Source organism: Bufo gargarizans, chromosome 5, assembly GCF_014858855.1.
Source record: "Bufo gargarizans isolate SCDJY-AF-19 chromosome 5, ASM1485885v1, whole genome shotgun sequence".
In the NCBI taxonomy this organism is placed as follows: domain Eukaryota; kingdom Metazoa; phylum Chordata; class Amphibia; order Anura; family Bufonidae; genus Bufo; species Bufo gargarizans.
In genome coordinates, this window is record NC_058084.1 from 124,162,034 (window position 1) to 124,175,322 (window position 13,289).

The window sequence follows — 13,289 nt, forward strand, 5'->3', positions numbered from 1 at the left end:
TACTACTGAAGATGTCAGCAGAGTACTTTTTTCTACTACTGGATGTTCCGGATCTCCTTCACCAGGGCCCAGTTTGGCATCCCATGGCAGCCAGATTTCAGCTAGCAGCCTGGAACCTAAACGGAAATTATTAAGAGAGAAAGGCCTCTCCGATGCAGTAATTTCCACTGTTCTTTATAGCCGCAAAAATGTGACATCAAAGATCTATAACAGAATCTGGCAGTTATTTTTGAAATTTACAGATGGTGATACCAGGGGCCCCTTTATGATCGCTAAGGTTCTGGAGTTTCTCCAGTCAGGTCTACAAGAGGGTCTGCCCTAAGTGCCTTTCTGGACATTAAACTGGCAGAAGTGGATCTCATCAATAGATTTGTGAAAGGGGCCCGAAGAAAACAACCCATGGTTAGGCCCACTGACTGTTCCCCCTTGGGATTTAAACCTGGTACTATCTGCCTTAACGGACAATCCCTTTGAGCCCCTACCGGAGATATCCTTAAAATTGCTTACTTTCAAAACTGTTTTTCTGATAGCTATTACCACGGCTAGAAGGGTGGGGGAAATACAAGCCTTTTCATGCAGACCTTCTTATCTAACCATCAGAGATGATAGAATAGTATTAAAACACTCTCCTTCTTTTTTGCCCAAGGTGGTCTCTAAGTTCCATTGTCTACAGGAAGTGTCTCTTCCATCCTTTGGGTCTCCATCTGGCAGTCAAGAACAAACACGCTTTCATAACCTAGATGTGAGAAGAGCAGTACTGACCTACCTTAAAGCCACGGAAGACTTCAGAAAGACGGACAGACTGTTTGTTCAATTTTCAGGCCCAAACAGGGGTAACGCGGCAAGCAAAGCATCTATCAGTCGATGGATTAGATTGGCAATCTTGTGGTGTTATGACTCAAAAAAGTCCCCCCGCCCCACAGCAGGTCTTAAAGTTCCATTAGAGCAGATTTGCCAGGCGGCCACCTGGTCCTCACCTTCCACTTTTTTTTAGGCATTATCAGTTGGATGTGTTAAGGAATAGAGAGTTATCCTTTGCTCACAGAGTGTTATCTGCGGTAGTCCCACCCTAATTTAGAGCTTCTCTGTTATTCCTCCTGTTACGTGCCGCAGGGGCGACGTTTGGAAAGATTTCAATTACTTACCGGTAATTGGTTTTTCCTCTAGCCCCCACAGCAGCACGGGGAATCTCCCCCCCATTATATTTTGCCTTTTTTCTATATTGAAAATTTTCTTTATTCATGTTTATTCTAGAGTTTCTCGGTTATTTACTGGAGTAGTTAAGGGGAGGGGACTATTTAAAGATCTCCATGTTGTTTCCTGTCCCTGGAGAGGCGGGGTATCCTCCTGTTATGTGCTGCTGTTGGGGCTAGAAGAAAAAACAATTACCGGTAAGTAATTGAAATCTTCACACAGCAGTATTTTGGTCATTATTTGTAGAGTACTTAACATCAGTGTTTGTAAGCAAAAACTAGGTATAGGTCTAAAATACAGCCACAAATGTTTAGATTCTACCTTTTTGACTAATAGTTTTTGCTTACAAATGCTGACCAACAGGGGTGGATTGGGACGTTAAAGTGACCTTAGCCTGAATCTTTCACTCTGAAGCATGCATCAAAGTGAAACATCTCACGTAATAAGGAGTAAGTCAGGGCCCTTTTTTCACTGATAGATATAGCAGACAACTGTCGAGAAGGAAGAGTTCCTTCCCAGCAAGTGCGATCTTCTTCACATTATGCAGAGGCGAAATCACTAATGTCCTCATACAGAATCATTGTTTGCCGGCAGCTGAGTGCTGTGTAGATAGCACAATCTGCTGCCAGCAAACAATGATTCATGTGATCATATTACGCGATGAACAAATGTTTTGCTCATTCATTGCATAACTGGCGGTACCTTTACACTGGCAGATAAACGCTAACAAGTGTTCCTATGAATGTTTAACGATTGGACGATTGGCTGATGCCAGTGTAAAAGGGCCTTCACAATTATAAACTAGTTACCCCTTGCACTTGTCGTGACTTACGAGTCTACGAGTCTATAGACACTATACAGATCTAATGCATTACTACTGTTATTATATCTGACCAACTCTAAAGTTTCATACCTGCTGCCTGCTGGATCTTGACTCTTTGTCCTTTTTTGATCCCACCTCATCCATTTTGTTGCCAAACTGTTCCAGATGTTCCAAGCATGTCTTGTAATGTCTTCTCATTAAATAGTATTTCTTCTGTAAATTAAGAGGTTAAAAATATTTAAATGAAATATCCAATGGCAAAAAATATCCAGAATTAATTTTATTACATAAAAATACAGCACAATGGGGGACATTTAGCAAGCATGTTGCGCCAGAATTATGGAGTAAAATATGACAAAAACAATGACGTTTTAATTTGCACCAAATATTTCAACAGTTTTCTCCACAATTTTCACCATAAAGAATTCACCACGCCAGAAATGAGTCATAAATGTCAAAGTGGGCGGGGCCATCAAATTAGCGCATATTACGCCTCATTTATCATCCTCTTATGTTGCAGACAATTAAGCCAGCTTATGTAGTCTTGTTTTGTATAAAAAGTCGCATTTATGGCATAAAGATGCGACTTTTTGTCAAATAGTCGCATTTATGAAAAGAAAAACCAACTTAGGTAAGAATTAAAACAGGACGCATTTATTTTTATCTAATAGAAATGAGCTAAACAGCAGGGTTTTGTCAGTAAACTGACATTCAACAAATACAAAACAATGACAAAAACATGCCAAGTCTGACAAAAGTCGCAATTTACCTGTGGAAATGTCGCAAATCTGTTTCAAAATTTGCAAGTGTGGTCTGGACAGGGGTGGCTGAAATGGTGCATTTCAGTTTATAAAAAAGTCTCCTTTTAGTGCTTTTCGTGTTAAAATGTCGCAAATCAAGAGAAAAAGGTAAATAATAAAGGTGACATTTTAAAAATTCAAATCTTACAAGTGACTTGTACCATCTGATATATGAGGTGAAACAAATCAGCACTTTAGACATATCAACACAGCGCCACGTGAGTGCTACGACTGGGAAAGTGAAGCAGGGGGTCTGGCTTAGTTACCAACCTCCTTGCAGTCATGTCAGAGAAATATGGGCAGAGTAGAAAGCAGCACCTTAGGCTAGCAGGCATTTGCAAAGGGATTAGGTTTTAGTATCTTATTCTTTAGGGCACGACCACATGGAGTGGTTGTGGGGTGTTCGGGGCACAGCCGTGCTGCAGTCATCCACTTCGGTCTGCATTGTTAATGGCCATGCAGTATTGAAAGTGCCATGTGGCCACACCCTTATAATTTATAGTAGGTGTTAATTATTTCTTATAATACACACATCAGCTGCTGCAGAACACTTCTTTTAAGAATGATGGTGATATTCCTCTCCACCACTGGTTCGGGATGTGTTGTCCATGGTGAGATGGAAATAACCTGCTACCAAACACCAGTAGCAGTGGCTTATATTCTATAGGAATAAAGGATCAGACATGTTGAAATCCAACATGCCAGACCCTTCATGCCCCTTACATCTTTACCAGAGGGTCTGAAAGACTAACTGAAACTGCTTATGAAATGTGTATGGGTTCTGCATCTATATAGGAAACAGCAGTGACACATGTATTACTGCTCCTGCGGAAGTAAAAAATATATATATTTGTACCGTGTTAGCCAGTAAACAGAAGGTGAAAAAAGATTGAGATTCCCCAGTGGCTGATTACTGCCCCTGCGGAGCCAGAAGTGTTGATTTTACCACAATCAGATTAGTTCTGACTACGAAAAGCATTACCATTGTGACTGGGCTATTATACTCTGTAGTGTGAGCTGCTGTGTGAAACTGTAATGTCAAAAATAAATATACTGTATACGTGTCATTTAGATGATGAAAAAATAGGCCTGCTCAGTGGCTCTAATTTCAAATCAAATACTATTCATCCCTAGTAAATACTGTAATAACTGCAATAACTATGCAGCGTCTACTTCTATTACCGGTAGCTCATTCATCTGCTCATTCATTGTAACCAATGTCCAGACAGTTAGCATCCTGTGATGGCACCATTGTGAAGGTACCATCTTATAAGCCATTTCATTCACTTACGGCTACATTAGTGCTAGGTGTACAAGCTTTACTATAGTGTCGTCAGTGCATAAAATGAAGCTTAAACTGTGTTAAAATGTAGTAAAATCATTAAAAAAACTTCTATATTCACCTGTTAGTTGCTCTGCAGCGCTGTTTCTCCCTTGGTCCCTGTCAGTCTTTTACTTGTCCTGCAGTATGTCTGCAAGGCAAGTGACTGCTGCAACCAATCACCGGCCTCAGTGGTCTCATGTCAGGTATCACTGGGGCCAGTGATTGGTTGCAGCATTCATATGAGCATATCAGGTTCATTATCATTGCAGGATAAGTAAAAGGATTCTATCACATTCCCTACTTTTTCTCCTTTTCATGTGTTGTATTCAGTTTTAAAACGTTTTTTATTTATTTTGGGCTTCCGGTTCCGGCGCTGGTATGTGAGGCAGAAGGGACCTCGGCTCCTCACCACCACAGGATATAATTCCCCCGCTCCGACAACCTCCCGCAAGATTGGGAGACTATCTGCAGCCTACAGAGCTCCAGCCCCTGTATGGAGCGCTACTTACTCAGGAGCGGGCAGAAATCCTCTTCATCCAGCCGGCGGCAGAGCGTGCAGGGGCACGAAGTTCCCAAGATGGCGGTGTCCCAGGAAGCGGCAGTGAATCCTATTACAGAGGAAGAGAGTGGAGCGCAATCTCCGATGCCCGCAGACACGCAGGTAGACATGTTCGGCACGGCGGGTGGTACAGTGAACACTAAAACTCTGGCCATGGAAGTGGCAAAGCTACTGGCGCCTGATATAATCGCATAATCGCCTCCCTGGCATCTACAGTGCAGATGGCGCTGAATAAGCTGCAGGAGGATGTGGCAAGTCAGGGTAACAGGCTCACAGACATGGAGCAGAGAATGGCTAACATGGAGGAGGAGACAATAGAGACCTCTGTGAAACTACAAGACGTAATTCAGTTGGCTGACAGGCTGAAAGACAGAATTGAGGATCTGGAGAACAGATCCAGGAGAAGCAATGTTAGAATGGTGGGGGTCCCTGAATCTGTACCTTTAAAGGACTTGCGCCACCTGTTTGAATATGATCTACCGCAGGCCCTACTTCTGCCGGGTAGAAGAAAAGTGGAAAGAGCATACAGAATAAGGAAAGAACCGCTGGTGATCAGAGGCGTGAAGGTTCTATTGTTTGCCGACTATTCCTCAGAAGTTACCAGAAAGCGCAGAGCCTTCAGTGAATTGTGCTCCAAGTTACACAAAAAGGGAGTTAAGTTTCAATTAGCGTACCCAGCTATACTTAGAATCCGAAGTAGTGATGGTACGCTGAAGCAATTTGCAGACCCAAAAGAGACTGAGGACTTCCTACTATCTTTAGGAGAGGGTGTTTCGGAGAGGGACAATCCAGAACGGCGGGAAGGACCATCCGCCTCAACAAGACGTCCAGCATGGCAGAAAGTGTCTCCACGCCACACAAAGACGACTAATGGATCCTCCAGCATGCAACGTTCTCAAGCTGGGAACCGTTTCACGGACATTCAGTGATGTGGGCGACACCTTGATTTGGGTCACATTTGCTACTTGTCTGAGAGGCCGTCTGGAGAAGAGCATTATCAACGGCGGCAATGGTGGTGAGGACTAGGTGAGATTACCAGAAAAAAGGAAGTCTAAGAGAAAATTGAGCATTGATTGTTACACTTTGCATTGTTTCTTAAATTGAAGTTTTACCTGTTATAGTAGTTACATTTCCAGAGATGTCGACTCAGTATGTTGTAATTGTGAGCAGGGTAGGGATGTGTTCGGCTGGGAAACGCTTCTCCGCTGTGGTGTTTTTTAGATCGGGAGCCCTTATGGCTTGGCTATATAAGGGAGGTGGATCTTCATGCAGCAATGTAGTATGAGAATAGTCTCATGGAATGTCAAGGGGCTGCGCTCCCCAAACAAGCGTATTAAAATCTTACGTCATCTTAAAAGACTGAAAACGGGCATACCATTGCTGCAGGAGACCCATCTCGTGAAATCAGATTTTCATAGGATGGAGAAGCTGTGGGTGGAAAAGGTCTTAGGATCAGAAGCGGTGGAAAGAAAAGCGGGTGTTTTGATCTTGATAGGGCGGCATCTCTCCCATCTTGTACATAAGGTAGAGATAGATACAGAAGGCCGGATGGTACACGTGCATATTTCATGTCACCAAAATGGAAAATATTTTCTTTTCCATTTGGTGACTATATATATATATATATATATATATATATATAATCTATATGCTCCAAATACCGGCCAATAAAAATGTATAAATGCTTTGAGTAAAACAATATTGCAGAACTCCTGCTCAAATTTAATGGTGCGAGGTGACTTCAACATGGTCATGCACTCGCAGGTGGACAGGCAGAACGACAAGTTCAAGGGAAAGCAAGAGGTGTTGGCGGGATTCGCCACCCTATTGTCACTTAGGGATAGTTGGAGACTGTATCATCCACAAGATAGAGAGTATACACACTATTCTCATGCCCATGATACTTGGTCTCGAAGTCACTCCTCCTGAGGAAGTCTAAGACGACGAAACGCGCGTCGAGGAGTGGCACCCCCACCTATAACGCCCACCTACAAAGGTAATGACGAACTTCGGATGAAGTTCATTGATATGCACTAGTCACTTTATTTCAATCTGATTCAGGGACGGACATCAGTGCGGTTGAACATAGTCAGGATTTTTCATATCCCATTGTTTCACATAGTCAGGCACACAGCATGTCTTTTAGATATCAATATATGATTGTCACAGTTCCATCTTTATAGTAATTGGGTGTTATAGTTGTGGTCAATATTGTATATTCTCATTATACATACTGTCTGTATTAGTGGTATGTACACTTTTTAAATGAATTTCAATAAAAATATATTTTATTCAAGGAATCACATATACTCTTTTTTGGTTGTTGTTGAATTGAATTGTTGAGTATTCCGGTCACTTTAGATTCGTCTAATTATAGACCTTGTTGTGTAATAACAGTACAAGAAGTAAAGAAAAAAGAAGGAAGAAAGAGAGAAAGGGGAAAAAAGGGAGAGAAGGACAGGTCAAGGAGAGGAAGGGGAGGAAAGGTGGGTAGGAGGTTAACTCACAACTGCAAGTTTCGTACGTCTCAGAGAAACAAAAAGAGTCGCACAGACTCCAAGTTCTAAAAAAATGAGAAGAATCTAGAGGGCTGAGAACAATCAGTTATTCCATCCGCTGATATAATGTTACTTCTTCAAACCATTGTTTGAAGGTGGGGTGGGGGATTTCCAGTGTTGAGGGATGACCGCTTTTGCCACCTGGATTAGATATCTAAGGAGCAAATTCTAATAGGCAGGGATATTAAGGTCAAACACATACAGTAGAAGCGATTCCGGGGTATTTGGGATAGGGATGCCAGTCACTTCACAAATTATTTTATGAACGGAATTCCAGAAAGGGCATAAAGTGATACACTGCCACCAAGTATGTAGTACAGTGTACCCTCCTCCGAGCCACATCTCCAACATTGATCAGAGACCGTGGGAAACCACTAGTGGAGAAGTGCTGGCACTCTGTTTCCCTTTGGTATAATCTTGTAACATGTTTCTTGAGATTTAGTGGAGATCAATGCTTTATGTCATAAGAGAAAGCATTTGTTCCATTGGAGAGGAGTTAGATGGAGACCCAGGTCATGGTCCTAGCCCGGACAGAAGGGATAGGAAGGGAGTTGGTGCAAGAGCAATTTGTATATGGATGATATATCTCGAAACACCACCAAAGGAGCCAGGTAAAACTGTTCAAAGGCCGACAGAGCCTGAAAGAAAGTATGGGTCAAGCACAAAGAAGAATAAAAATGCTTCAGTTGAAGAAATGCAAAGGAGTGTCTCGCTGAGGGGTTGTGGACACCCAACAACAAGGACAAGGATTTCAAGGAGGATCCTGAGAGAACGTGACAGAACCTGAGTAAACGCCTTTTTGTGCCTTGAAGAAAAAAAGAGGAGGAGTTCCCAGGGGGAAACCGTGGATTGTCGGTAATCGGGGCAATCAGGTCTATGACAGAGGCATGAGGGCTAATAGATGCGAGTATCTTAAAGGTGTGCAGTGAAAGACAATGTGAGTAAGAAATGACGCAGAGTTCATACCACCCAGAGGAGTACAGTCAGGGAACAAGATGAGGAAACCTGCGCAAAGAGCACCCAAGATTTAGAGGAGTCAGTACACGGCATGTCTAAAAGCTTAGCATAAGCAGTAGAGTGATAGTAGACACGACAATCCGGGAGACCAACCCCTCCTGCCTGCCTCGAACGAGTCAAGATGTCCCATTTGATTCTTGGTTTGCCAGGAGACCAGACAAATCTCGTAAAATAGTGGCAGATCTGAGTCTAAAAAGCTGCTGGTATGCAAAGGGTGATGGTCTGCAGGAGGTAACACAATTTCGGTAAAAGATTCATCTTTAATATGCTGATTCTGCCAAACCAGGAGAGATCCCTATGATGCCAGGACTCCGAATCCTTCTGAAATTGTTGAAGAAGAGGGGTAAAATTAAGTCTAAATAGGTGGGATAGGTTACAGGTAATCCTAATGCCCAGATAGGTGATCCTGTGCACTGGCCAAGCAAAGGGGAAAGAGGCTTTGAGCGAGGAGAATAAAGACCCAGGTAGGGAGACATTTAAAGCTTCAGATTTGGTCATGTTCATCTTAAAATTGGTCCATTCCCTGAAGCAAGAGATTTCACGCTGCAAGGATGGCAGAGAAATGCAGGGATTGGTTATATAGAGCAAAAGATCATCCGCAAAAGTCGCACATTTGCCTTCGTGACCTCCAATGTATATTCTAGAAATATCCGGCTTATTGCAAATGGAAGACATAAAATGTTCCATGACCAAAATATAAAGCAATGGGGACAGTGGGCACCCCCATGCGTGCCATTGTGGATGGAAAAGGAGGGAGAAAGGGTACTAATAATTTTAACCCGTGCTGAGGGCTGTTAATATAAACTAAGGATCTTCAATAGGAACCCTGAACCAAGGCCAATGTGGAAAAGGGCTGTGTGGAGTGAAGACCATGAGGAGGATATTGTTAGTTTTAGCTTGATGAATATCAAGTGTCTGCAATATGTTGTCGTGAACCTCCTGTCCCAGCGTACATTTTGAGATATAAAATTTAGGAAAGAAATAGGGGCAGGGGCGGACTGGGAACTTAAAGTGGCCCTAGAAAAAAATTAAAAAAAAAGTGGCACCATTTTGTAGGTCCAAATTAACAGAAGGCGAGGCAACACAAATAGGCAGGGTCAGCAATATCATAGTGCAAATACCATCCCAGCAGAACCAAATAACACAGTGCAGCACAAAATACTGCCCTAAAAGCTGGTCCTCTGTGGTGGCCATCAATAGCTACCATCTTCTGTCCTACTCCTCCAGTTCTCTATAGAGCAGAGGGTTTAGGAGGTGAGGTGGGGGCCACAGCAGTTGGTCTCTGGCTGGGTACATGAGTACCTGATTCTCACAGCATAATTACTGTTGAGAGCTTATTATGTGCCCAGTCAGCAGCAGAGAAGAGGGCTAGGGTGGCTGTCTGGGGCATCGGCCCACAGGGAAATTTCCCTGTAGGCTCTATGGCCAATTTGCCCCTGAATGGGGATATAGCTTGCACATACTTGTGGGTCTTTACCTGGCTTAGGGATAACAGAAATATGGATCTCCGTAGTCTGGACCGGAAAAGGGAGCTCAGGCGACAAGACCCGAAGTAAAAAAGGAGAGAGACAAAGAGAAAGTCTAAAAACCTAGCTGTGAACATGCCATGGCCTGGGCTCTAACCCACAGGTAGGGATTTAAGCACCACCTACAATTCAGCATCCGTAAAAGGAGTTTCCAGGCTAGCAGAGTCTCCAACAATCTAGAGGACTTAGGAGAAGGTTTAGATCCAAGCCCGACCAGTTCACAGATGGACAAGGTAAATTATAAAGATCAGAGTGAAAAGAATGAAAGGATGAGGAGATTTCTGCAGAGGTATGGACCACATGGCCAGTGGAGCTTTTGATGGCAGGGATGTGAGAGGCAGCCAGTTTTCCCCGAAGACCCGTGGCTAAGGCTACTTTCACACTAGCGTTCGTCGGTCCGCTCGTGAGCTCCGTTTGAAGGAGCTCACGAGCGGACCCGAACGCAGCCGTCCAGCCCTGATGCAGTCTGAATGGAGCGGATCCGCTCAGACTGCATCAGTCTGGCGGCGTTCAGCCTCCGCTCCGCTCGCCTCCGCACGGACAGGCGGACAGCTGAACACTGCTTGCAGCGTTCGGGTGTCCGCCTGGCCGTGCAGAGGCGTGCGGATCCGTGCGGATCCGTCCAGACTTACAATGTAAGTCAATGGGGACGGATCCGTTTGAAGATGCCACAATATGGCTCAATCTTCAGGCGGATCCGTCCCCCATTGACTTTACATTGAAAGTCTGGACGGATCCGTAGGAGGCTATTTTCACACTTAGCTGTTATATGCTAAAAAAAATGCAGACGGATCCGTTCTGAACGGAGCCTCCGTCTGCATTATTATGATCGGATCCGTTCAGAACGGATCCGATCGAACGCTAGTGTGAAAGTAGCCTTACAAATGCAGACTCATAGCCATATTCGTAAAATTTACAATGCCAAATTATGCCCCATCTGCTTAGCACTTTCTCTACTTTGTAACATCCTGGATAGCCCCTTTAAAGCTCTGAGTTAAAGGCATGCAGGATGCATTGATTTTGCAGATTTTACTCAACTTACAGTAAATATCTGTATTCTAAATGGGGGATCACTGCCACTTAGTGGCGAAAAAATAGTACTGCAAAATTTGCAAGTCTTGATGACAAAATACAGTAGCCATCAATCATACTGCAGCTGTCATCTTCAATGTCTTTAAAAAAAAACATAAGAAAAGAATTATGTGCAAAACCACTATAGTCTACACAAGCATCACCAGCTTAAAAAAAGGCTCCTAATTTTAAGAACTGTCCATGAATTTAAGGTTGTGAACTGTATGGGCCAGACATATATATGGGTGTCGTGACAAATGGAATGCCCTTCTCCAGGCACAGCACATGCTAATAGTCTTCCTAAGATATGTAGGAAGTAGCTTGCCCAGGCTCCTCGACGGCGACTAAAGAGTGAAAAGTGGTGTGAAAATACTCCAACCATCTTACATACGAACCCTGCGAGTGATACTGACCGGAGAGGCAGGAACACAGACAGCCTATGAGCATGTAGGTAACACAGCTTTCTGGTCTGCAGGGGAGAGTCTGTTCAGTGGGCACAGTGGCCCACATTAGGTAGTGCTAGTGCACCCCTAGGGCTTTTGTAAAATGCACCAAAGTTTTGGAAAATGTGAGGCATATTTGACGCATCTAGTTATGAAAAATTCAATGCACCCAACTCATTGAGGGGATGTGGCTCAATGAGAAACGGGTGTGACCTACGATGCTACGATGTACCTGCATCATAATTCTGACCCATAAAATTCTGTCCCAAAGCTAACCAATAGTTGGTATAAAGTTAGACAAAAGTGTCTAGCCAAGTACCTAATTTATCATCCGGCCCGAGCCCCTGTGGTAAATCTGCTGCAGGTCCAGACAGCCTGTCTACAGGATTCTTAGGCTACTTTCACACCTGCGTTAGGTGCGGATCCGTCTGGTATCTGCACAGACGGATCCGCACCTATAATGCAGACGATGGTATCCATTCAGAACGGATCTGTCTGCATTATATTTCAAGTCTAATTGTTAGTCAGACGGATCAGTCCTGACTTTGCATTGAAAGTCAATGGGGGACGGATCCTTTTGAAATTGCACCATATTGTGTCAACGTCAAACGGATCCGTCCCCATTGACTTACATTGTAAGTCTGGACGGATCCGTTTGGCTCCGCACGGCCAGGTGGACACCAAAACGCAGCAAGCAGCATTCAGGTGTCTGCCTGCTGAGCGGAATGGAGCCATACTGATGCATTCTGAGCGGATCCGCATCCACTCAGAATGCATTGGGGATGTACGGATCCGTTCGGGGCCGTTTGTGAGAGCCTTCAAACGGAACTCACAAGCGGAACCCTGAACGCAAGTGTGAAAGTAGCCTTATAAATGTGCCCCAGTGAATGCCCATGTACACGTCCACAATGGGTATAGTCCTGCTTGTTAGCACTTATCAAACCATACCTCATACCCTAATATATAGCGGTTACTTATATATATATATATATATATATATATATATAGTGGTATATGCACATGGTTGATTTCATGGATACTTGCAATATGGCTTCGTAGGGTCAGAGTTTCCCTTTAAATAGAAAGGGCTACACCAACCTGTTTTCCACAACTTGTGCACTTTGTAACATGTTTTCGCATTGCTTCTTCCTTCTCAGTTGATCTGGTTGGAAATGTTCTTTCCTTTCTTTTTATAGGACATCGACACACTGGACAAAGGGGACCTGCAATTTTGATAGCTGTAAGGAAGCACTTCCTGCAAAATCTAATGAAGAATGTAAATGTTAGTGGATGAAAAGAAACCTAAAATCTAATAGAAAACCCAGAGCGTCTCCAGCAAACGGGCAGATTTCTAAGGCTATGTTCACATGGGTATCATTAATTCTATTTTTTACAGGAGCCATGACAAGTATGATATCATCATCCATCATGATCTGTTATGACACCACACAACTAGTTTGTTTTCCATTGATTTATAGGGTGCATTAGGTTTCTATCAGCTATCAGTAGAATGTCCCCTTAGTGCCCCCACGCTGTAGTTTTGCCCACTTAGTGCCCCCTTTAGGGTAGTGCTGGCCCCTTAGTGTCCCACTTACAGTAGTGCTGCCTCTGTAGTGTTAATACAGGAGAATGCACAGGTGAGGAGATGATCCCCAGCCCATGCGCTCTTCTCAGCCCAGCAGGTGTGATGACGTCACAGCATTGGGCATGGCCAGGGAATGAGGGCCCTCATGGATAACAGACACAGCAGCCGTGGGTAGTATGCCAGACCTGGGGTACTACAAATTAATTTTATGCATTGTATGTCATTGTTTACAGCAAGGAAATTATGGCAAAGGTTGGCAGGAACAGGGTTAACCACCATGTTCCTCCCCTTATGGTAGGAGTGTACTGGACCTGCTTCCTACCAGGAAAGGACAGTTCCTGTGTAGCTACAGAGTGGAGAGGACGCAGCCTGCATTGCTCCTACTTCTG

General features: G+C 43.8%; 1 protein-coding gene across 1 annotated transcript in view; it reads right to left on the minus strand.

The window, feature by feature from the left end:
- LOC122939336 (meprin A subunit beta-like) overlaps positions 1–12,543 on the minus strand; it is a 186,965-nt gene extending 174,422 nt beyond the window's left edge. Inside the window, 2 exon segments of the mRNA XM_044295405.1 lie at positions 2,108–2,230; positions 12,414–12,543. Of these exon segments, the coding sequence (XP_044151340.1) occupies positions 2,108–2,230; positions 12,414–12,455 (165 nt within the window). The 5' untranslated portion in view covers positions 12,456–12,543.
- Positions 12,544–13,289: the final 746 nt, after the last annotated feature.